Source organism: Andrena cerasifolii, chromosome 14, assembly GCF_050908995.1.
Source record: "Andrena cerasifolii isolate SP2316 chromosome 14, iyAndCera1_principal, whole genome shotgun sequence".
In the NCBI taxonomy this organism is placed as follows: Eukaryota; Metazoa; Arthropoda; class Insecta; order Hymenoptera; family Andrenidae; genus Andrena; species Andrena cerasifolii.
Genome location: NC_135131.1, coordinates 2,740,979 through 2,766,831, shown reverse-complemented (window position 1 = coordinate 2,766,831; position 25,853 = coordinate 2,740,979). Strand labels below are relative to the sequence as shown.

Below are 25,853 nucleotides of genomic sequence, written 5' to 3'. Positions count from 1 at the left end.
TGCACACTTCTTGTAATGCATAGTGTACTTATAGGACCCATATACCGGACATTTAGTGATGGCATGTAAGTTATTTAAGAATTTCAACATAAGTTTTCATACATTCTGGGAATTTTTTGCATTGAACTGACTACACTGTCCAACAAAATTAAATTTGTTTCTGTTCTGTAACATTCAATAGCCGTTTCTTATAGATTTTTGTACCCTGAAAACGAATCCGCAAACCGTTTATCGCCATCACCCTCAGTTTTCGAGAAATTCGATTTTGAAAAAAAATGCAAATTTTCAACTTTGAACATCTTTTGTGTTCAAACAATTATAGTTATTCGGTTGCATTGTCTGTCAAATTATTCTATTGAATTATACGCATTTAAATATGTTTAAACAACGATCAAAGGGAAAAGAACGAAATGCACCCATTTTTGCAGATATTTTTCAATTTATTTCCAAAACTAAGAGTCTAAGAGAAAATTTAACTACTCCACGCGATGCAGCAGAAAATTTTCCTTCGGAAACCACCAACAGAAGTGGTAAGTCACGTTTTGTTTTCAATACAGAAGTGAAATAGTTTGGAAAAATGTGCAGCGCGGACCAGTGGTAGTCACGCGCGTTACGCGATTCTGTGACGCTAAGCGGCAGCGGACGCGCTCACCGCCATTGACTACCACTGTCCGCGCCGCACGTTTTGCCAAACTCTTTCGTTTCTGTATTGAAAACAAAAGGTGTTTTATCACTTCTGTTGATGGTTTCCGAAGGAAAAATGTCTGCTGCATCGCGTGGAGTAGTCAGATTTTCTCCTAGACCCTTAGTTTTGGAAATAAATTGAAAGATATCTACAAAAATGAGGGCATTTCGGGTGTAGTTTTCCTTTCGATCGTTGTGTAAACACATTTAAATATTCATAATGCAATAATAACTTATATCGTTTTATTCGGAAGGGTTCATAGAATAGTTTGAAGCAACGAGCAACCGAATAACTATTACCGTTTCGGCACGAAAGATGTTCAAAGTTGAAAATTTGCATTTTTTTTCAAAATCGAATTTCTCAAAAACTGAGGGTGATGGCGACAATCGGTTTGCGGATTCGTGTTCGAAACAAAAATCGTGTTGCACAGTGTAATACGCTGAGTGTTTGAAAAAGACTGCACGTATAGTTTCCTTACAAAAAATTCTCAAAAAGAACGTAGATTTCTGCTGATTACGCTGGGTTCCCTCTTCAAACAAACATGTAAGAGACAAATTGCAACGAAAAAGCATTCACTGCTATTTACCAAGCACATAGCTCGCCACCTCCCTCAGATTTCCGTATCCAAGAAAACATCCATCGTTCGCCGCCGTCTGTCCTTCTTTCCTATTAACTTCAAACGTTTCAGCGGCCCTCGATACACGTCCTTTCGCTGCCATCATTTCCTTTCCGCGCCCGTATATCCGTGCGCGGGGGTAACAAGTCCGCGCGCAGGCACTCGCACATTTGGCCGCGTGTTCGTGCATGTATCAGCAGCCCCTCACAGAGATCTCCGCTCTCCCCTCCGCCGTGTTCCCTGCCCTCGCCCGCTCACATACAGCCGAAGCGTGTATTTGACAGTACCTAATGTGCTTTCAAAAGCGCTCATTAGTCACTGAAACGCGGTCGCGAAGTGACAACTCGCACGTGGAATATTATACGGTCGAAGAACTTCCGCTGTGTGTCGTATCGCGCGAGCGATGCACATCCTCTTGCGCATGCACCCGCTCGCGTCTCTCTGTTTCTAACTTTCGCATTATACGCCCTTTGTCCGCGATTCGACAGTTTCGACAGTTTCGCAATGGAACGTGAGAATGCGGCGAAGCGGGCCAGGGAAGCCGCTTGCAAACGACGTTAAAGTTCGATCGGACGGCCGCATCTGGGGCCACCGAAATTTTTCTCTCGCCCCCATTCCGCATTGTACGTACAGGCCGCGCTACACGCTGGCCACCCCTCCCAACCCCTGTCCGCGCCGTGCACACGAGTGGCCCGCTTCGATTTCCGTGGTTTACCGGCTAAACCTTGTAATCAATTGGAATGCCCCCGGACTCCGCATGATGCACGGCGATCTCAGATATGTATTTAAATTCGGAGAATGTCGTCGGCAAGCCTCGGCGCCAGGGAAAGTGGGTTTGGTTGAGAAGCTCTGTTGTAGAAGTGGGTTTTGCTATTTTTTTACAAGTTTCTGGAGAAAGGAAAATGGAGTGCTAGAAAGAGAATCGCATGTGACTATATTAAGGGCATTACCCGGTGAAATCGCGTGAAAATATAGGTGAGTTTTATGATTTTTTTTTAGAAAAAAGTATAGAATATATGGGTCTAAAAGTTTTTGCACTTTATTCTGCTACTCGTTAGCTCGGCCAACAGAGATCTCATGGTATCGAATTGATTGGAAAATTTTGTCGGAATTTTTTATGAAAAGTTAATTTGTTATCATTCGAATTAATTTATTTCTTGATTTTCTATGAAAAGGTAAAACGTAAAGGGTAAAGGGTAAAGGGTACAGGGTAAAGCGTAAAGGGTAAAGGGTAAAGGGTAAAGGGTAAAGGGTAAAGGGTAAAGGGTAAAGGGTAAAGGGTAAAGGGTAAAGGGTAAAGGGTAAAGGGTAAAGGTTGAAGGTTGAAGGTTGAAGTGTGAAGGTTGAAGGTTGAAGGTTGAAGGTTGAAGGTTGAAGGTTGAAGGTTGAAGGTTGAAGGTTGAAGGTTGAAGGTTGAAGGTTGAATTGTGAAGGTTGAAGTGTGAAGGTTGAAGGTTGAAGGTTGGAGGTTGAAGGTTGATGGTTGAAGGTTGAAGGTTGAAGGTTGAAGTGTGAAGGTTGAAGGATGAAGGTTGAAGGTTGAAGGTTGAAGTATGAAGGTTGAAGGTTGAAGGTTGAAGGTTAAAGGTTAAAGGTTAAAGGTTGAAGGTTGAAGGTTGATGGTTGAAGGTTGAAGGTTGAAGGTTAAAGTTTGAAGATTGAAGGGTAAAAGGTAAAAGGTTAATAGTAAAAGCTATTTATTCTGGAAGGAAATAATAAAAGATAGTTAATCAATTTCTTCAGAGAAATCAGACGATAGTTTCTGATGAAGCTGACATATTTCGGTGAGGATTTCTAATTGTAAGTGCAGCACCTGCTACAAGTGCAGTAGTAATAGGGGTGAGTCGAGTTGTCGTGGAGTGAACTGAGCGCTCGCAAAATGTGAAGTAATTGTGAATACTATCTGGAATATTGGAACCCTGGTGATCTGAATTTGGATCCAGTCTTGTGAATAGTAATCTCAAGATTAATTATTCATAGTACAAACTAATCTAGTTCCACGTTCAATTGCGTAGCTACACATGCATATATGCACCTATTGTACGTGCATATAGTCCATCCAATAACTATTTCGTTATTATCACTTATTATGGCATCACACAAACCACCCATATGCATTTTACATGTGCTTCTATTTCAATGTTCAAAATCTGTATTCGCTGAACCTCGCCCTTCCACACCGCTGTCTGTGTTGAACTCTTCTGTTTCCTTCCCGTGCTTCTGTCATCGTATTTTACACGCGCACCTACTTGTAACGAAGACATATTATTGTTAATACTACTACCTTCAGGTGATTCGTTACATTCCACAACTTCGAGGTACGCGATGGCTAAAGGGAGAATATTATGCTTCCAGCCAGATACTCGTAACGCAATTATTGTTGAACTAACTCCGCGCGTCCTTTCCACCGCGTGGTTGTTTGACGCTGGCATAATGAGCGTGATATTAAAAATTTAGAGGAAAACAGGCACTGTGCACAGGGATCAGACATGAGACGAATTAACTTACACTTTGGCGTGCTTCCGTGGGATTCGGGTAGTCTACCTCACCTGCGACGCGAGGCTACGAATGCCACCGGAAAAGTTGGCGGAAACGTCAGTCATCAGCCAGGTAAGAGACTCCGGAGCAAGTTTAAGCACGATGTTTGTCTGCTGATGCAGAATCCGCTTCTGCGAAACTGGGAACGCTTTCAAGTTCTATCGTATGGAAATACAAACCGCTCTGGCCGATATTTTGGCTGAACGAGACTCCGGGTGTTCGAGGAAAAGATTTTCTGCAAGGATTCAGTCCGAAAAGCCCCCCAACTAAATTGTCGACTCTGTATTTGCGTACACAGTGCTGCTTTGGTATATTTTATATCTTGTACTATAAATAACTGCAGATTTAACAAGGTGTTCTTGTATCAAGTGAAACACTTCGTGTGGCATTTCGTATGGTCCTTATTTTGTACAAAGTTTGGTTGCCCTTTGCGATACAAAATGTAGTAGTTTTTTCATCATACTTTTACTTACGTGAAGGTATGTTTTATTGCGAAAATTTGTCACTCTTAACACTGATTCCAGAATTCTGTTTCATGGATTTTTAAACAGAACTGTTTTTGTTAGTAGGGGCCGTTTTTATGGAGGTTAAACGTTTCGGGCCATTCGCTTTATTTTTACATAATCATTGAAAGATGGACGATTGAAATTTCGTTATACGGTTCCGAAACTCTCGAATATATCATTTCCGTTCAAAATACAGGAGGAATATTTTATTTGTTCGTTTATTTTATTAGTGATAAGTGTCAATATATTTTCTGCATTTGCTCAGATTTTTCATGCACAAATATTTTTTAACAATGTATGATACGTTTTTCGCAGAATTAATTTCATATAAAATAGATAATTAATGTAAGTAATAATAGTCTCTATGATAATTTTTAAATAAATATTACAGTTACCATTATTTCCTGCAAGTGATTTATCACTTTTTTTCGAACAAATCGTTGTAGCGTAAATGAATGGAAATAATTATTGCAAGCAAGTGAAACGCGTGCACAATTTGAAAATCTCCAACACCTGATTTCTTCCCAACAAATGGGCAGATACAATACTTCACGCTTTCATTAAAATCGAAAGCCAGATGCGATTTGCCACCATTTAATACACGCTACAAATGTTTCATTATCGGTAATTTAACACGAAACTTATTCAGCAGAGAAGAATCATGCCAATATCGAGTTCTTTAAAATCCAATAAGAGAATCGAGTTAGAAGGACCACAGATTGTAATTGTAATTATTCCGTTGAGCCTATCGGTTTTTAAAAACAGTTTTTTCTATAAATTTTTAAAATTCAAAAACCCGTTTTTAAATGTAAAAAACCCGGTTTTATATACTAGAATTAATATGTAAAAATGAATTAATTATTTAATTAAAAACGTTAACATTTTTACTTGAAATCGCTTCGGACACAAGCAAATTGTAGTAGGTAATAGTTTACAGTAATACTAATCTTCATGAGTTCATATTTTCGGAAAAAAATACTAAATGAAATAAAGATTTATAATTTATATTTTGTATGGATTTTAATTATTTTATATATTTTTTCATTTGGTTTTGTATGCTGTGTATTTTATTGTGTTACATTTTTGTAGATCCATAAATATTAAATGAACCCAAAAATTGTACTGATTTGTACGGATTTTTTTTTCTTTATTTGGTTTTATATAGAAGATTATAGGTTTTATTCGAATAATAACATTCGAATACTCAAATATTCGAAGTTTATTCGTAGCATTCGAATTCTTGTAAAATATTCGAATAGTCCCAGCCCTAGAATAATGTAGTGTGCCTTCCATTTTTTATAAACAATGCTTTCCCATCTTACCCCACCAGTCCATCTTGCCCCACATTCCCCTACCTAAATGAGTATCATGTGTTTTACGTATAGGGTGGGCAGATACTTCTATGCGTAAGTGTATATCTGAGATACCAATTACCAGCCAGGGAAGTGTCTCGTCCGAAACAGACCTTACAATCGGCGTACAGAACTCAGCTACCGTTAGCAAACACTTGCCTTCCTTATTTTCAGTAAGTAGATTTATTGAAAGTAATCACTGTGTAAAATCCCGTGAAATCTAGCGTTCCACGTCTCTGCACCTTGTAACACCAATAAAGGACATGAAGCGTTTGCGGTGCCAAAATAAATTCTTCGCGTTACCCGTTATCCTGTAAAAACAACCGCCATTCCAGAAAACCTCCATCATGGCTCGAAGTCGTTAAGCCACCCCCAAAACGTATCGCCGTGTTCTCCTAAACCCTGATGTAATCGACACGTAGTCAACAACGAGCCACTCTGTAAAGTAGTGCTCATAAAAACAAGGTGTAAACCTTTACCAAAAACTGTAACAACAATAGTAATGGACAGAACTGGTGATACAGGACGATCTATGCAGGATACATCGCGATGCGTCCATATTGACGGATGAAGTGATATACAGGGTGGCCTAGGTTAATGGGTCAGGGTTAAAAAAGGGTAGAAAACAAAGTGGAGGAGCTTCAGATGCTTGAACTTTGTTTCTGCACAACCCGTTGTAGGAATTATTTTGTCAGTTAGAGTATTAGACATTGTTAGTTTTATTAGTTAGGTTGTTATTATTTTATTAACTCATTTTTATTTAATTATTTTACTGTCGTGATGCTTTTCAACTATTGTAAAAAATATAATGTGACTCTATTTTATTTAAATCCGCCACCAGGGACCCACGTGGCGTGGGAAGCGTTAATGAAGACTGAGAAGGAAAACTAGGAATTAAGTAAATAGTTCCCACTTTGGGCTCTACAATTATTGTCTAATAATTCAAATTAATTATTCAGGGGAATTCTTAGGGCAAGTGCAATTGTGGAACGTTGTTTAAAATTAGATTTAAAATTGAACAACGTTCAGTAACTGTATCTCCCCCAAGATCCTCCTTCCACAATATTAAAATTTTTCAATTAAAAAGTGAAAGTAGTGAAACGAACTTACTTGGAATAATTGATACTGTATCTACAAGCATTCGCGTAAACAACTATGGAGGACTGCGTAGTACTCAGCTTTGATACTACCTACATCAAGCGGAAGAAATCTTGGTTTCTGTTAAATGGTAAGTATAGTATACGACATCGACGTAGCTAAAGTTTCTTTGGAGCCAGTAACAGTTGGTTGCCCTTCCTACAAACGCTAATTGTTATGAAAGAAGCAGTACGAAGAATCTAATTAAAATGAAGTTGAGAAAAATGCAGACAGTTGTTCCAAATGCTGTTGCCGTGTACGCATCAATCATACTTCTGGTCAGGTAATACTGTATCTCGGATACAGGTCACTCTCTCGAACTCGACTCATCCATCCGGTCTTAATTAACGTAACTGTCTGTGATATCCAGTTGTTTGCGCGTAGATGATCGTGATCGGCAGATTCTTTCTGAGATGATCCACGGCCATTTATATGGAGCCAGTTGGATCGACAAGGAACGACTAATAGTAGGGAGACAATACTTTCCATTGGACTTTACTCCTCGTTAAGATTTATACCTTCACTTTAGCAATCTGTAAAAAGGATAGAAGAAACGGAACACATTAATATTCGTAAATAGAATTTTATATAGGCATTGAAATTTGAATTTTCAAAAAATTGGGTAATACTGATTTGAATTTCTTTTTGTAATTTCTTCTACTGCATATAGTTTATCAAGTATGGGAGATATTTATGTTTTAAGAGAAAGGTGTCCAAGGCAAAATTTGTTTGATATTCTAAAATATTTCTCGATACGAGGAGGGTACAGAGATTAGAATAAATTATTAAGCACTGTTAAAATAATGAATAAAATGTTAATTTATGACACTACTGTCTCTTCTGTTAATTACTGACATCAATCTTTTTAGTTTAATTTACTTGATAGGGAAATTAATACACAATATTCTTTTTGTGATAGCGTATGTATATCATTATAATCTGCCCTGTTCTTCGATCCATCTTCATACTTATGATACCTATTCTGCCCCTTTCTCATTTGTATCTTATTTGTATGTCACTTCATGCATAGTAATCAGTAGCCTATCAGTTATGATTAATAAAAGGGAATTATTAATTATATGCGACACGGTGCGCTGTATCTCAAATCAGAGTTGTTTTGGATCATCCCATCTCGCTCATCAGATCTTAATTGCACAGCTTTGATTAAACCATTTATTAATGAGTCATTTGAAATTGCACGTTCTGAAGGAGATAAAATGAAAGGCGGGTAACACTTACAAGGGGAGGTCACCTTGAGGTAGACACCGATTTTGATGAGCTTTGGCACGCTGGATCTATGTCGAAAATAAGTAAATAGGTGTCCGAGCGTTTCTGTCAATGGGCCTTAATAATAGAGATATTTGCATGGAAATTATTAAAAATTTCATAGTGGCCGTGGGGTCTTAGTGGGTAAAAGTCCCACACTACCCTGGCATCCGTGGGAGATTCCCTTCTGGAGACGTCAGGGTGCTTTTTAAAGATGTTTCCACGTTAAAAAAAACTTTATAAATTTTTTTTTATAAATTTTTTTTTAACTTGGGAAAATCTTCAAAAGGCACCCCGACTCCTTCAAAGGGGAATCCCCCGGGGGCGCCAGGGTAGTGTGGGATTTTTACCCATTAAAACCCCACGGCCACTATGAAATTTTTAATAATTTCCATATAAATATCTATATTATTAAGGCCCATTGGCAGAAACGCTCGGACACCTATTTACTTTCAACATAGATCCAGCGTGCCAAGGCTCATCAAAATCGGTGTCTACCTCATGGTGTCTTCCCCTTGTTAGAGGGATGCATTTCAGTATGCAACGAAGATCACTTTTTAATCGACACCCTATAGTAGTGTAGCTGTAGTTAGTAGCTACGACATACATGCCAAAAAATCATATGACCCTCGCGGGAATGAGTTACGTTATGCTGACAAAAATAAACTATGAATATTGGGATGCTGGTTTGTTGTAACAATAACCCTAGCAAGATCTTGAAGGAGACAGTCTAGAAGTGATAAATATCGATTTTGATGAAACTTTGATATGAAATGGTTGTTACAAAAATTCCAACATTAATATCTAAAGGGTAGCTTTCAGCTTTCAAAGTTGAGATGACAAATCTATTTGGTGCAATATTTTGGAACCTGGCAGCTGTAGCAGAAACATGTGTGCAACGGTAACGAAGGTTCGCCCGGAAATGGAGTAAGCCAGTAAGTCCTCGGGCAAAAAAATTGAACGAAAACGTAAAATGAAATCTTTTCATACGAGGCTCCGTTTTCGAGAAAATCCACTTTGAATATCCATCGAGTCGGTTTCATGTCCCTCTGTAGACTAAATAGTATTTCTGCTGGATCTGAAGCTTAAAATCGTTCGCAATGTCAATAACAGAATTTAAGATAGAATTACAAACTTGATCGAACAGGAATGTTATTTAGAAATAACGATAATGTATGGTAACACAACGATAATATGATTCAATACGCAAATGCTAATATGAAAATCAAAATCGACTTCATATTGCAGTGTGTAATAAATTTTGATGAATTATAAGGTTCCACTAATGTAAAGCTTCATATAAATTTAGTGTATCGAAGCATTGTAGAATTTAAAAGTTTAGAAATTTTCTTTCGCTTTTGAAATACATAGCGTAGGATATATTTGGGAGGCGTACATAGTAGGCGAAGTCTTCGAAAGTGGTCCTTTTTAAGCGCTTCAAGCTTGTTCTTCGTCGCGTGTCAGACACGTAGGAACGCGGCTTAACATGTTCGTTAGAGAGTCTTAACCTTTTGCGGTCGAGGCACGCGATATTTCCGTCAGAGTGTATACAAATCTGACTTTCATGTTGCGAATTGTTTCGAGAAATATTACCCTATGGAAAAGTAGAGGTACCATTCTTTCGATGACACTGAAAAAATGTTGGTCTGTAGTAGGGCTGGGACTATTTGAATAATTTATTATTCGAATATTTTACAAGTATTCGAATGCTACGAATAAACTTCGAATATTTGAGTATTCGAATGTTATTATTCGAAAACTGATGTATTCGCATAGTATGGCGTGAAGTGGGTTAAAATTAGCTTACAAGATTTCACCCTGACAAATGAACCTAAAGAACTTGATTTATAATTCACACCATACTATTCGAATACATCAATATTCGAATACTTAAATATTCGAATAGGATTCGAATACTTAAATATTCGAATAGTATTCGAATACTTAAATATTCGAATAGTATTCGAATACTCGGATATTCGAATAGTATTCGAATACTTGGATACTCGAATTATATTCGCCAAATAATTGAGGAACAGAAGTATTCGAATATTCGAATACCGAAAAATTCGACAAGTAGTCCCAGCCTTAGTCTGTAGGTATAAGAATCGAAAAGTATATTGGGGTAAAGTAAAGTCTATACACTGTACGAGACAATCTTTAGCTCTGTGTACATGAATATTCGAATACTTTGGTATTCAAATATTCGAATTCTCTGGTATTTGAATACTTGAATAGGGTAGACTGGGGGTGGTAGTAACACTTTGACTTTGGAATACGATTACGCAAAAACTATTAGAGTTACAACAACAGTTTTTTTAATGAAAATGTTACTTACTTATCTGAAATTATTTGGGCTACAACAGTTTCGTTGTATGTCAAGTAATATTCCGGTTATTAATGAAAAAAGAGAAGCGGAGAAAGCGTTACAATCGTCCCTGATCCCGGGTCGGTTGTAACACTGCATAGAGTTGATAGTAGCACAAATTTAACTTTACAAAATTAAAATATTTATTGATTTTAATTATAATAATAAATGAAAAAAATTAAAATTTATAACCAATTATGCGGTGTCGCCATTGTGACAGAAATAGAAAACGTTTTGGCTGGTGCATTCTTCATGTGATAAATACTTACATTCAGTACATTGCACCCATTTTTTATTTGGTTTGCTTGTGCAAGTAAGGAAAAGTTACTTTAGGGTATCGAGAAGTTATTTTCTTCGCTATGCATGTATATTGTGTAGCTATACTGCTAGGATATGGATGTGTGTATTCGAAATGTCATTCTTCATCATATATCCAAAATTTGTGTTAATATCTATCATATGTTCTGAGAGACATTTAACGTGTTACAATCGCCCCCGGTCTACCCTACTTAGACTTAGATTATTCGAAGAAATTATTCGTATTCGAATAATTACAACTCTATTACATTCCGAGTTATCCGTTTCAATCTGACTTCGACCTTGCAGGATGAAGTTATTCTAATCTTAATTTCCATCCAAACTGCTTCTAATGAATCTTAAAAGCTCTTTTAATTATCAGACGTGCCCCAAATATTGGTTTTCTGTGAAATTATCATACGCTAATCGCTGTTGAAATATAAAAACTTAATCTCTTTGAAAACTTGATTAGAATTTGGAGTCCTTTCCATCAACGAAATGGCAAACTAAAACTGGTAAAGTGAAAGTACGTAGAAATTGTTAATTACCACAGCAGCGAAGAAGTCACGTTCGTATCACAAACTCAATTCACGTCACTGCTCTTAACGCTTTGACGGCTACACGGTTCAAGCTTTTTCAGGCCACATTATGTAATGGAAATTTTCGAAATTCTCCTTGATTCTAACCATCTACCACTCCCGTATTCCGAATAGTGTCTTCGTAATAATAATCAGGGCTGATACCACGAATTATCTAAAATGTTCGCCTAATCAACAAGTGGCTAATTTTACTAGTTGCTTAATATTTCTGTAAGTATTCGAGAATAAACCATTCTCGATGAAACGCACCTGGAGATTCAAGTTTTTACATTTTTACATGTTCAATGTACTCTCGGTGACTATTAAGCACCGAAGGGTTGGTACAGCACGATGTACTTTTGGAATCTAATAAATTGGATGCACAGGCGTAGACTCAGCTTAGTGGTAGGAGGTTTAGGAAATACACATGAGTTCAGATCAACTTTCGTACAAGTGACAGCCGCCGAAGCGTTGAAGCCACTACTCACCCCCGCGGAAGCTGTCACCTTTGTTCCAGAACTTCTTAGTTAAATTTCAGGATTTATAACGGTTCATGTGTATTATGGAATGTCTCTTTAGATTTATGCGCGTGTGGTATGAAAATTATGTGTAACAAAAGAATTGAAATGATTTGGATGAATCATAATCTGTTTTGGAAGATGGACTCATGGGGGAACTTCTGGTTAAATCCACCACTGTCATTTATGTTATTTTTAACTTGGTGTCTTATCCTGCTTTCAGCGAGATGATTGCAGTCAAAACGAATGTGACTTATATTGAGGTTTTCGTTTACAATTCGGGACGACTCACGGTTTATAAAGTCATTTATTTGTGGCTGGTCGAAGCGGAACTTCTTACCCCTTTATGGGGCAAGTTGTTATCGCATTGGTGTAAGTTGTTACTAAGATATAAGAGTTGCCTTTTAATTAAATATTTCATTTTCTAGTAAAATAAAACAGAATTTTATTAATAATGTTTACTTATAAAGGTTCGGGCCAACAAAAATGTATTATCTTTGAAAGAAAACCAAAACAATATAATAATCATAAACATTATCTTTGGTATAAAAACTATTATCAGTTTTACATTCAACTGTTTGTAGGTGCCTACTTATTGAGATTTGTACTTGCAGCCTACTGTGGCCTGTTGTCCAGATTGTAATTTTTTAATAAATCTCGATAGAGTTATGTGACAGATATTGAATTCTCTAGCGACAGTTTTTATCTTTATGCACAACTTCGATGGAAAGTTTCCCTTTCCGTCTTTCGTTCATATGTTCGCAAACTGAAGCACAGCAGCAACAATTTATACATTCGCGGTGGGGCAAGTTGTACGGTAACAACGTGCCCCAAGTCACGGTAACAACTCATGTAGCAATTTGAGAGACTATTCTGCTTATACATATGTATATTGAAATGATAAACACTATTACAAAATGTTCTTAAATGTCATTTGACCCATAAGAACGAATCAATCAATAATATCGACGTTAAATAATCGAAATAAACCAAAAAATAATGATAGAAAAATATTTACTTATCTGCTAGGCGACTAATAGGTCCTTCCTTACAACCACAAGATTCGCTGTCGCGGAAGCTATTAAAATGGGCGACAGGGTAGCGTGATCAACTCACACGGAAAATATAATTTAAAGTACAACGCTCTTTTTATTTTGAAGATATAACCGTTGTAACAACTTACCCCCGTAATTTTTAGCCCTGGTCTCCCAGCTCCCTCAAGATCTTTCAACGAATATGTACTTATATTTTTTCTAATATAATTCCAGGGTACTGGACACATAAAAAGCTTCGAAATGTTAAGAGAAAAGGTAGATGCCATCGTCCGTAATAGCCGCAAACACGCTGTTCGAAATTACCCCAAATGGACAGAAGTTAAGAAATGTCGAATAAAATAAATAGGAGGATGTATATGTATACAAAGTAATCCGGTGATTTTATTTAGAATTAAGTAACCGAACTACGAAAAAATTATACTTTGTTGGGTGGTATAGTTTTAATGGACTATAGACTCAAAATACTCGAGCGTAAAATTATAAGAAAAGCTACGAACACATTTCCCGACCCTTATCTTCGCGGTTGCGCGCAGCCTTCCGTCGTAACAATTCCCTTACGGCTTACACGTTAACATTCGTGAATGGAGTTTCCCGAGTTGAAATAAATTTTTTCAAAGTAGGTACTCATAGTAACTAAGAAATCCTGAAAATTATATCTGCAATGTACCTATTTTACTCATGTTATTGAAAATCCTCTTACTTCAGAATAATTGGCTAAAACCTGGCATCTATATATTTTTTGCGGTGCTGAATCCGAATACAACGTTATCTTTTGTGTAGAAAAATTTCCTAAGGTAGTTCTCTTAATAAAAAATCGTTCTTTTTTGGAGATAACTCAAAAAGGAAAGACCGAAGAAATTTTTAAATACTTTTTTTGGATTCCTCGCACCAAGTTACTTTCAAATCCATGTTAACCTGTTTTTTAACTCCCAGGGCAAAATACCAATTCAACTATCTTCACATTGACTGCTCTACCTCGAATAAAATTGTAAGTGTTTTCGTCACGTTTTCCCATGTTAACTTTGAAGTCGTCGATTTCAAATTTTTTCCGGCCTTTCCTTTTTGAGTTATCTCCGAAAAAACGATTTTTTATTAAGAGAACTACCTTAGGAAATTTTTTTACACAAAAAATAACATCATATTAGGATTCTGTGACTTAAAAAACATACAGATGCCAGGTTTTAGCCAATTATTCTTAAATAAGAGGATTTTGCCGTTTTTCGCGTAGGCCTCAATAACACGAGTAAAATAGGTTCATTGCAGATATAATTTTCAGGATTTCTTAGTTACTATGAGTACTTTAAAAAAATATATACCAAACCGGGAAACTCCATTCACTATAAGTGAATGTTTACTTGTTAGTACTGAACATAGCTAATTACATGATGTAACAACATCGGGGGAGGACAGGACAATCGGAACCATCGAATATCGCGGTGTTCCCCTAAAGGCTCCCCCAAGCCAACGCGAATTTCGCCGCGCGGAGCGGATCTGCCGCGGATCAGTTAACACTGCCCATAAGCCACCACGTATAAAAAACTGCTGCCTTATCTGATCCGCGGCGCGGAGCGGATGTTCGCGTTGGTTTGGGGGTGCCTCAACACCCCCTACTTTCCCTTTACCTTACAGAAAATCTCACATAATCTCAATACGTCGCCCATGCCCTCACTTGTTAATGCGACTGAAAACCTTAAACAAAAGCAAAAAGAAAACCCAATCAAGCTTCACGCATAACGAAAGGCTAATTTTACCTCGCTCATATCCATCGATTACCAAATCTCCCGCGATTGTTGCCCACATTCCCAACCACACACGCCCTTAAATTCCCAGATCCCACCTGGGCTGATCCTGCATCAAAAGAGAAAACTCGTCAAGCCTCATGAATAGCCTCCGCCAGAGGTAGCTAAGCCAAACATTCGCATCCCTCAAGCGTATTAAGAGACACCCTTCTTCGCGAGTTACACGGAAGAAGGGCGCATCGGAATTAGTAAGTATGTAACGCGCTGGTCGTTAAGCCTCTCCCTCCCCCCAATGGCGGTCAAGGATCCGCGGAAATAGCGGAAACGTGGGAGTCGCCCTACGTACCCTCGACCCTCAAAGAACTTAATATCCGTGTACACGCGAATCCGACCACTCTGTTCCAGCGTGCTATACATCCCACTCGGGGGATACCGATATTGAAACGTAAAAAAGATTCAATCAGTCGCGAAGCTTCAGCGCCAATCAATCACCCCTTCCCCCGTCCCATCCAGCTTTAGGACGCAAAAGCTCTCTCGCGCGCGCAGCCCGCACTGGGGCGGCTGATCGCGACGACGACGCTAAAATGGCCGAGGGGGCGAAACGAAGGGGGTCGCGGAGGGGGACAGGGGGGAGGGGGAGCGGGCCGGGGGCAGAAGAAGAGAACGAGGCGACACGGGGCGGGGAGGAGGGGCGGGGGGGAGGGCAGGCAGGAGGTTGTGGGTGTCAGGGGGACGAGGGTTGGCGGGGGAGGAGAGAAACGAGCTTTCGGGTTGCACGACCGAGTCGACGCACTGGAAGCTCTCCGTGCTTGCGGCGGGAGCTTCAGTAGCCGCTTGTACGTCGACCGGAAGAGCTCTTCTCGCCGTCACGCCGTCCCGAGACGCGCAGCGCGCCACCGCGGACGAAAGATCGTCGGGGATCGAGCTCGGTACATTTAAATGCTCCTTTCTCCCTCGGCTGGATCTCTGGCGGCCTCAGGCCAGGTCGCGGCTTAACAGCACCCGGAGCGGATCTCGCGCGGCCACGGATTTTGAAAAACTACCCCAGTGAAGTGCACAGTGAATGGATCTACCGAATAGGTGTGACAACCGAGGGGAACCGGGAGTCTTAACATGAACGCGGGGCTGTGAACCGTGAGCCGGCGCGCATGTGTGTGTAATTTGCATAAACAAAAGCGGAGGCATCATGAGAAGTGTCGCAAGATATCGGCAACCGCGTCCTACCACCCTCTCCGCATCGCTTTTCATCGTCCTGGCCGTTTTCGTGACCGGTAAGAGAAATCGTCCGCGTGACAGGGACAAGCACCGCGGGGGTCCGCGCGATCCTTCTTCCGCGGCCCGTTCGATCTTCCCCGTCGACGGCGCCGCGTCGATTCCCTCGAAAAATCCCTCCTCGCCACGGGGAACCAATTTCTGAATCGGCGGAAAAACGGAAGCGAAGCGCTGGCGACTTTGAAATATCGCAGGGAACGAGGGTGGAACACCGGGGAACGCTTCGATGTTAATAATCCTGATAGGAAGATCGTTCTCACGGGCACAGAGTCACTCAAACCGCGGATACAGTGGATTTACATCGTCTCTTTTATTCTTTGCTTGACGCTGAACATGCCCGCTGACGTCGCACGTTCGCTTGTCGGAAGTTCATCCGTCAGTGGCGATCGAAATATCGGAGATCCTTTAACGTCTAGATCCAGGGATCAGAAACTAGCAGCTGCCGACTTTGCAGTGATAGATTTTGCGAATTTCAATTCCGAGGATAGGTGCCATTGTTCACCGTTATTTTCGTGGCCAGTAAGAAAGCACTGTGTAACAGCAAATTTATACTGTGGTTTTTACGCTTCGTCTGCCGACATCGCAGCTTTGATTTCCATAAGAAATCAATTACCAGCCTCGATCGCGCAAACAGAGCCTTCGGGCGTCCCGACCGTAAACGCCGGATAGTGTAGTTCGTGCTTTACCATTCAAACGAAAGAAGAAGCATGTCATCGCGGAAAGTTGCCTGGCTTTAGCTGGTGACGTTTATCGTTTCGACAGTGACCAGAAAAATCTTTCACTTGGGCTTTCGAGCGACCTCGCCAAGAGACTAACGCGCCCAAATTGGAAATCCTATTTCCCCGAATGTTCGTCGCCGTTTCGTCACGGCATTGCTAGCAGGGAGGATCGACGGAGGTTCGGTAGCGTTACTGGAAGTCATTCGTCTTCGCGGAGGCGTTCGTTCGACGCTCGATGCCGAGGGTTTGAGAAATCGCGGTTAGAAATTGACCGCGGTGTTTGGAGTTTTCTCGAGTGACGCAGAGCGGAGGAAACGAAAGAGACGCCCGTTGCCGGGAACACCGTTGCGCATTATTCGATTTCGTGGAAGCCAGTGCACTCACGGAACTTGGAACGATCCCCGTCAGATGACCGTACTTTCCGTGGATCCTCTCTAGGCGACGATTGCGGCGGATGAAAAAGTTTCTATATCGAGGGCGGCCGAGACGTCGCGATCTTCTTCTTTTGTGTCGTACAGCACCACCGTGGAATGGGATTAAAGTAGTTTTTCTGCGGCCCTGCCGAGGCGAAAATACTGATCGCAGGTGAAACCAGTCACGTACGCGAGTAAACATAGTTCAGCTCCTTAGCGCGACAAAAAGCTTCGAATCTTATTGCTGGCAGGGGCGAAAGTGCTGTCGTTCTAGCGCACCGAATGTTTTGCTCGTTGAATCGTTGGCTCGTTGAGCGATCGAATCACTTTGGGGAAAATCGGGGGTGGACTTTGAGGGAAGGTGTTAAGCTGTGATAGTATAGTAGGAAGGATATTATTCATATCTTGTGGGGACATAGTTTGATTACTGGGAAAGAAGGTGCTACAAGAGGATGGGAACGTAGTAAGGGGTAGTTGAAGATTTTATCATGTGGTAATTGAGCCGTTTATTTTGAACATGACCTAAGTCATAGCCGTCTGTAGTACAGGTCGGACACTACGACGTTGTAACACCGCATTTCGAACAACCATCGGTCCGATGACTATGGTCCGACTGGTACTAGAGCCGGCTGTGACATAACTAGCGAAAGGCTTCAGAAAAATTCAAATAGGACTGATGACAGCGTTGCCAATTCACTATGCTCTGGCTTGTGCTACAGACGGCCATGCCTAAGTCTATTTATATTTAAAAAAAATTTATATATAAATTTTTAATGCTAACTTCAAGTTGTACACTTTACTACAGTCAACAAAAAACAATTGACAAATGGACTTAGGCCACTTTCAAAATAAACGGCTCATTTGCGAAATGGGATATGTTATTTACAAATTTAGACATTGGCCAATTTTGGATGTCGCTTTGATACTTGCAGGGGTTCGTTTAGTAATTTATATATTTTTTTGCGAATTGTGAAGAAGTGATTTATTATTTTGAGTAGACTGGGGTTATCCGCCTCTGGTAAACAGTTCAGGGTAATTAGTTTAAAATATTTGCTATGATATTAAGGTCAGGAGATCTAACAGGCTATTGTACAAGTATTAGGTATATTAGTCACATGAAAGTTGTCTTTTTAGATGCCTGAACAGATGCACTATCACGTTGAAAAATACTTACATTTCTCTCCAACAAGTCTATCACAACTCGTCTGCATTTCTTAATATCTGACACTGATCAATTTCGTGTCAACAAAGTGAATATTTGCTTCTCGTCGATAATCCTCCTCCATCCATCTGTCGACATATTTGAAAAACTGGACCTTCCCTTAAATCATAGAAGTAAAATGACCTACCATTCGAACCATCTAATATAGATTTATTCTCACTTGAACATATAACTTTTTTCAACCTCGTCTTTCACTTCATCTGCTATTCTGCAAAGATTTCGTCGCTGTTCTAGTTAGTGACGAGTGGTCCATGGCATCCGTCGCGTTCCTTTCTTCGTTGAGCTTGATTATACCTACGATTGTAAAAGTCACTGATCATTTATAACTATTTCTTCCATTCAGCTTCAGTTGCTTCACTAGAAATTATTATTAATAGTGGAAGAATTCCATCGCTACTTTCACTAGAAATTATTATTAATAATGGAAAAATTCCATCGCTACTTTCACTTGAATTATTATTAATAATTGAAGAATTCCATCGCTACTAAAACTAGAAATTATTATTAATAATGGAGAAATTCCATCGCTACTTTCACTAGAAATTATTATTAATAGTGGAAGAATTCCATCGCTACTTTCACTAGAAATTATTATTAATAGTGGAAGAATTCCATCGCTACTTTCACTAGAAATTATTATTAATAATGGAAGAATTACATCGCTAGTTTCACTAGAAATTATTATTAATAGTGGAAGAATTCCATCGCTACTTTCACTAGAAATTATTATTAATAATTGAAGAATTCCATCGCTACTTTCACTAGAAATTATTATTGATAATGGAAGAATTCCATCGCTACCTTCACTAGAAATTATTATTAATAATGGAAAAATTCCATCGCTACTTTCACTAGAAATTATTATTAATAGTGGAAGAATTCCATCGCTACTTTCACTAGAAATTATTATTAATAGTGGAAGAATTCCATCGCTACTTTCACTAGAAATTATTATTAATAATGGAAGAATTACATCGCTAGTTTCACTAGAAATTATTATTAATAGTGAAAGAATTCCATCGCTACTTTCACTAGAAATTATTATTAATAATTGAAGAATTCCATCGCTACTTTCACTAGAAATTATTATTGATAATGGAAGAATTCCATCGCTACTTTCACTAGAAATTATTATTAATAATGGAAGAATTCCACCGCTATTTTCACTAGAAATTATTATTAATAATGGAAGAATTCCATCGCTACTTACAGTTTACAGTACGCGGTCTTCTACCATTTGTAGATATTTTTTCCATATTGGTCTACGTTCACACATTTTAATCAATTTTACGCTGTTCTTAGCTCCATTTATAATATTTAAAAAGATCAGTTAAATCTCTTTATTCCCCGAAGTTTTCACTTATAACTAAAATAGTAATTTACCGCTAATTCTACGATGGTTTTAGTTAATTTAACAAACAATTCCCTCAAAATGCTTAATACATTTAGATGTCGCTTTTTCATAAGCCAATTTCAAATCCCACGACCATCTTACTATGTCCTTTGTCGCATGTCTGTGTGATTATTAATAGCGAACTGAATCTTTTCATAGAAAATACAATATTATTAGAACCTTTTTGCAGTTACTTCCAAATTATTTTCATGGAAAAAAGTGCAAGATGGGCTAAACACTATGCCGACTTTTAGAATTATTAAAAACCTTCGAGTGTTTTATTTTATTATCGTGCAGTGTATATAATCTAAGAAGCAGAAAAGTTTTCGTCTCGATGCAAGCTTTTCGAAATGTGATTAGTTGAAGTTTCCGATAGTTCCATGATTTGAATCGTTACCTTTTTATGGGCCTAGTTATTTTTAGAAGAAACTAGGTTCCGTGTCATCGTGTAACCGTGAAATTATCACGATTAAATGTGACAAGCGTAACATTTCATTGTCCATATCACGTTTCGCGCTGTCATATGAGTTAATTCTAATTGAAATTTAATATTAGTTGTGACTGTGGAACAGGATTGTAGAACGAAATTAATAGTGGATTATACTTATTTATTCAATCGCTATAATATTATATAATATTTATTCAAACACAACTCCTACTTCTTAATTTCTTACATCGTACATCCTCCTCTCTTTGCTTAAATTTTTCTTAAAAATTCTTGAATAAATTATTCTAATTGAATAAATTTAAATTTCTCTTAAATATTCGTGCTCCAGATGAATAAAATAAACTGTATGCCATAATATTTCATACAATTCTAATACAATGAAATAAAATTTCGCGACTCATAGGATTTATTAACACAAAAGATCTGTCGGATTACGCGTGGTTCTAAGCAACTGTAAATAAACAATATAAACAGAAATTTATTTTTCAAGTGGTTAAAATGCTTCGATACAATGAAAGGCCTTCTAAAACAATTTTGTTTTTATTAAATACGAATGTATTTTAAAAAATATCACCAATTTTCAGTAAGACGTATTTTATCCTGGAGAAGTATTTTATAAACATAGAAGCATATGAAAAATGCAAAGTAGACATTGAGAAATAATAGGCGTCAAACGGTACGCACTTGTGAGGTGCACTATAAGAACTCGAAACTTAAATTGCAGACGAGTAACCGCTTGAAGGACCGGGTTTTTCATGTAGAAAACATTAATCAAACCTAAGGGGACGTTTCTCTTAAGTGTGACAGCCCGTTGGAAACTATTAAATGACGTAAGAGGAGTGATTTCTGTGGAAACTTGCACAATTTCTCCCTCGCAATCTTTACGATCTCGGCCAGCTATTCCGCAAGAACGGAAGCCTTACGGGTCTCTTTTTAATTTATTTCCGCAGACTTTTACGTTCAATTAATACAATTAAGTAACGAACAGGAATAGGTCGCGCAGATGAAATTACTTTCCTCCGGCGTGGTGTACTACAAGTAAATCTCTCTATTAGCCTGGAATAAATTTACGATCGCAAAGAACCTTGATTAACCATCTTGACGATTTCGTTAACTAATTTATTTATTTCTCGCGCGTCCTAGAAATGATTCACTTGCAAATCTCGCGGTGGAAATTTGTTGTCAGCACTGACACGAAGTTACTGAAATTAATAAGAGAGTTTTACGCGAATCGCTGTGTGAAAATATTATACAGATTAATTATTTAGAAGAAAATAACACATATAACAATTAATTATTGAATCACTTCCATGCAAATTTTTGTCAAATAGAGTTTGTATTATTATATTATAAAGAGTTAAGAATTTTTTATATCTCCTGCGATTTTATTTCTTTTTTTAAATAGGAATGTACTTTCTTTGCTGAAATATTATTGAACGCATCGGCGCAAAGGATTTATGCCTACGTATATACATACTGAAAATTCGCAGCAATATGAATTCACTGTCTGCTGGAAATAGACCACCACGAAAACTATTCGAAGCGCAGAATTATTTTTCAAAGCAAATATCAATGAAAAGTAACTTTGTACCCGATCGCGGCATTCGTTTTTATTCGCTGAGAAAAATGCTGCGGAATAAAATGTACGCCGTTCCATTTAGAAACGATTAAACGGTCGTTATTCGTGACAAAAATAAAATATTGAAATGTTTGTAGCGGCAATTTATTCCCTGGTTGAAAAGCTGACGAACCTCTGCTGCGAATATTTTTTTTCACGAACTATCGCGTGCAACTAACAAGTTACGGTTGCCACAAAAACCCTGTGTGTCTGTACAACAACGTAGCAGTAGCATAGAATAGAAAGGGAGTAGCATAGAAACCGACATTTTCCTTGCAAAAAAAAATTACTTCGCACTGTATTATGCTTCTTTAAAGGCACATGCACTATTCCAAATATCTTCATACAAAATTTTGAAAAAAATATACTGGAATGAAAAGAGAAAAGGGAATAAATACTATCGTGTCCATTATATAATCAATCATTAATTATTCATAAAGAATTACGATTGGGGTGTGTTTATATTTAATAGGTTTCTGTCTCTAACCACCATATTTTAATAGAATCAGATTCCCAATGATTTTATTCAGAAATTTTATGCACTATCTTCCTTGAAGGGTTTCAAAATAAAAGAATTTAACTATTAGGTTGGAAATTACTTTACGAGGTTATTTTATATTCCACGATTTTGCGTTTGGTATGACTAGCATTGGAAAAATATATTTGCTCGATCGACACGCGAATGAGTTGACGCGCAAAGGGTTGAACGTTTCACCCCATCATTGAGGAGTAGTCATGCCTGCGATAAGTTGGGTGACAGTCTAGGTATTAAATAGGATATTTCACTACCATTCGGTAATTAAATTAATTTCTTATCGTCTGCATTATTCTCTGTCCTCATTTGTTTAACTGTACAAATATCACTATAAATTAAAAAAAAATTCTGATCACAATATTATCCTTCATTTGTTTCAATTTTCAATCTATCGCTACACAAGATTCATTTCACCTGTTTTCCTTCAAAAATGAAAGTTCAGAGATCATTGCTGAATACTTTTACATGCTACTGTGTACACAGTGGTCTAATATGAAAGTCAAAGAACTTGGGGAGCACCTAAAGCTCGCAAAGCTGAACGAAATATATTCAGGTAACGTAGGTTTGCAAATCAGTTTTAATTGAACGTGGGTGGATGATTATTCGAGGTGTGAATTTTATATGAATTTAGTGTAGATTTACTTTGCGTTTCAATGTAATTTTTTAAAAAAAAAACACACACACACAAACGAGGCTAAATCAGAGGGGAATTGGTCAGCGAACAAATTGGTAAACAAACATACTTCCTGACCTCTCGGTAAATAGTATAATCTGTTTCCGTTGCTAACCTGCATTGTTAAACTCATTCATTACCCCGTCCATACAATCATCGAACCGTGCTTTGATCTGGACCGTTATGGCGGCATAATCAAAGCTTCGTACCCGACGGAATGTCGATAACGACGTTACAATAAGTGCGTCGCGCAAACTAATGCAGCATCGCAGAACTATTCTGGTTAGAGAATTTTAGGATATCAAAGCGAATATACTGTACATACATACATCACGGGTTACATCAATTACCTCATATACTTTAATACATGCGGATGCATATTAGACTAATAGCTGTCTGCCTTGACTATACACGTTATATATTGGAACAATTACGCGTTTCCTCGGGAAATTCAGACGCACGTTAATCGCTGCAGCGGCGAATAAGATGCTGAAATCCAAGCACCTATTAAACCCTAAAGCATTTCCAATCACGTTGTCGTATCAATATAATAACTCTGTTAATGAATACAATTTATGGTGAAATTTTGCTATTTTAAACGAACACTATTATACGAGTAATTGTAAGATTTACATCATGCAAATTCTGCTGAGGTCGTCAGATCTTCTATTTTGAAAATTTATACATAAATGGTAATAGTTTAATGGTGGTTTCCAATTATCTATTTTTATCAACTACTTATAATAAGAAAAACAGACGATTCACGCACACCTCGGGTTATCTATCGATACGTCAACGACACTTTACCGTACCGTTCGAATAATTTGCAAAGAAAATTGGAATGATGAATGGACAGGAGAATAATGAAACGGTAGGGAATAATCGCCGATGACAAAATCGTAAAGTTAAAATATGCGGTACATTAATTCTTGGTCGACGCATAAATGGATAAAATTATACGTGGTATCGTGAACTGGGGGAACATTGGCAGTACGGGGTAACATTGACATCTACTTAACATCTATTAAAAAGGAAAAGGGAAAACATTTTATACATTTTCACACTTGTATTACCATCACAAACGATGCGATGTTATAATAGGATACCAAGTTTAAGAATGTTAATTAAAAAAAAATAAAATAAAAATAAAGTACATTGAACATTATTTTTTTGGAAAAATATGCATGTCTGCAGGTTCCTTTTTCTCCTAAAAATGATTATGTAATCATACTATATAGGCAAAAATTTAAATTTGAATTTTCAGTTCGCCTGGGTGCGGGATAGTTGTCTTTTGATTAACCAAACACAACTGTAAAAAAAAATTGGAAAATATTCATGTCTGCAGGTTCCTTTTTCTCATAATTATAATCATTTTTAGGAGAAAAAAGGAACCTGCAAACATGAATATTTTTTCAAATTTTTTTACAGTTGTGTTTGGTTAATCAACATACAACTATCCCGCACCCAGGCAAACTGAAAATTCAAATTTAAATTTTCCGCTCCTCCCTATTGAACATAAAAAGAAACGAATTTAGGTGTTAATGTAAGTTCAGATGTGGTAAAACTTTAACTTCTTAGTGTTATTTACATATGATGTGCCAATGTCACCCGGTTACGGGGTAACATCGGCAGGTATTTAACATGTATTAAAGAAGGATAAGGGCGCAAATTTTATGCATTTTGACACTTGTAGCGCATTCACGAAAGATGCAGTGTTATGATAGGATACTTAAAGCAACTGTAAAAATGTTAATTTTTATATTGTACAGCAAAATGTTCCAAAAACATGCCAATGTCCCCCCAGTTTACGGTAGCTGTTTAATTTAAACAACGAGGTCGCTGGGAATTCTCGCTCGTGTCATACCTAAGTGTAACAAGTGAAGCTCGAACATTTGACGTGTCTGAAGATTTCAAGCAAAAGTGATAGTAAAGAAAGGAGAGATAAGGTATCTGTAGCATCGAAGAACATGTGTAAAGTGCAGGTTGAAAACGCTGTCGGTATAAATCAGTGCCAAGATGCTTCTGGAAGTTTCGAGAGTACATAGTCAAGGAACTATGCTCTCGAAAATGAATCTCGCGCTGGAGACTCGCAGGGTTGGATGGAAACACTTTAAGAATTATTGCTGATAAAACCCAATTGTATTTGTGGGAGAGCTAGCTCGAGCAGCAAGTAGGAGTTAGAACTCGACTCGTGTAACGATCCAACGTCAAATGAGAAATATTGGATGAACTTGCGGATGTGGATAACGGGTACTCTTTGAAATGACAGTAATCGTGCAAAAAGGATGAACGTGGATTCTTCTATTGAGGCTATAGAGAATCATTTTGTGAAAGAGCCTTTACAAAATTCAAAAAATGGGTGCAGTAGTATTAAATGCCAAACGTAGGGAGTTTGCCACGTCGAATATTGAAAAGCATAACTGAAACCACGAGGGGGCTAATTTGTTGAAATACGAAACAAGAAACGATTCATTGTGGAATATTAGCTTGCAATAGAACAGCAGAGAAGTTTCATTGTGAATAATTAGATTACAAGAAAAATCACAAACTCTGAGTCATGCAGCGTAGAAGCTTTTCCATCAGAGCGATGTGAAATTGTTATAGGTACAAAGGGAGTGTTACTAAAATATTCATTGGACATCGGATCGTCAGATCTTCATCGTACAATTATTTTAAAAATATTTAGAAAAGTGCAGTTGATAAATTTTTATGACGATGAAAAGGAAACTCGAGTACCGACAGAAATGGCAGAGTGGCACAGGTGGGAATCATATGCTTCACTAATCATTAAGAGAGCATTTACTTGTACAGTGACAAATGTATCGAAGAGAGCTGTATTATTTATAGACTGAGATGATGAGAAAGCAAGGGAGTGTGTAAAGTCTGAACCACGATTGGAATCCAT

The 25,853-nt window shown here is 38.0% G+C and overlaps 1 protein-coding gene across 1 annotated transcript in view; it reads left to right on the top strand.

The window, feature by feature from the left end:
* Positions 1-15,467: 15,467 nt before the first annotated feature.
* The window catches only part of LOC143376228 (uncharacterized), a 92,333-nt gene continuing 81,947 nt past the window's right edge, over positions 15,468-25,853 (top strand). The window contains exon 1 of the mRNA XM_076826343.1: positions 15,468-15,926. Within this exon, the coding sequence (XP_076682458.1) occupies positions 15,842-15,926 (85 nt within the window). The 5' untranslated portion in view covers positions 15,468-15,841. The remainder of the gene's footprint in view (positions 15,927-25,853) is intronic.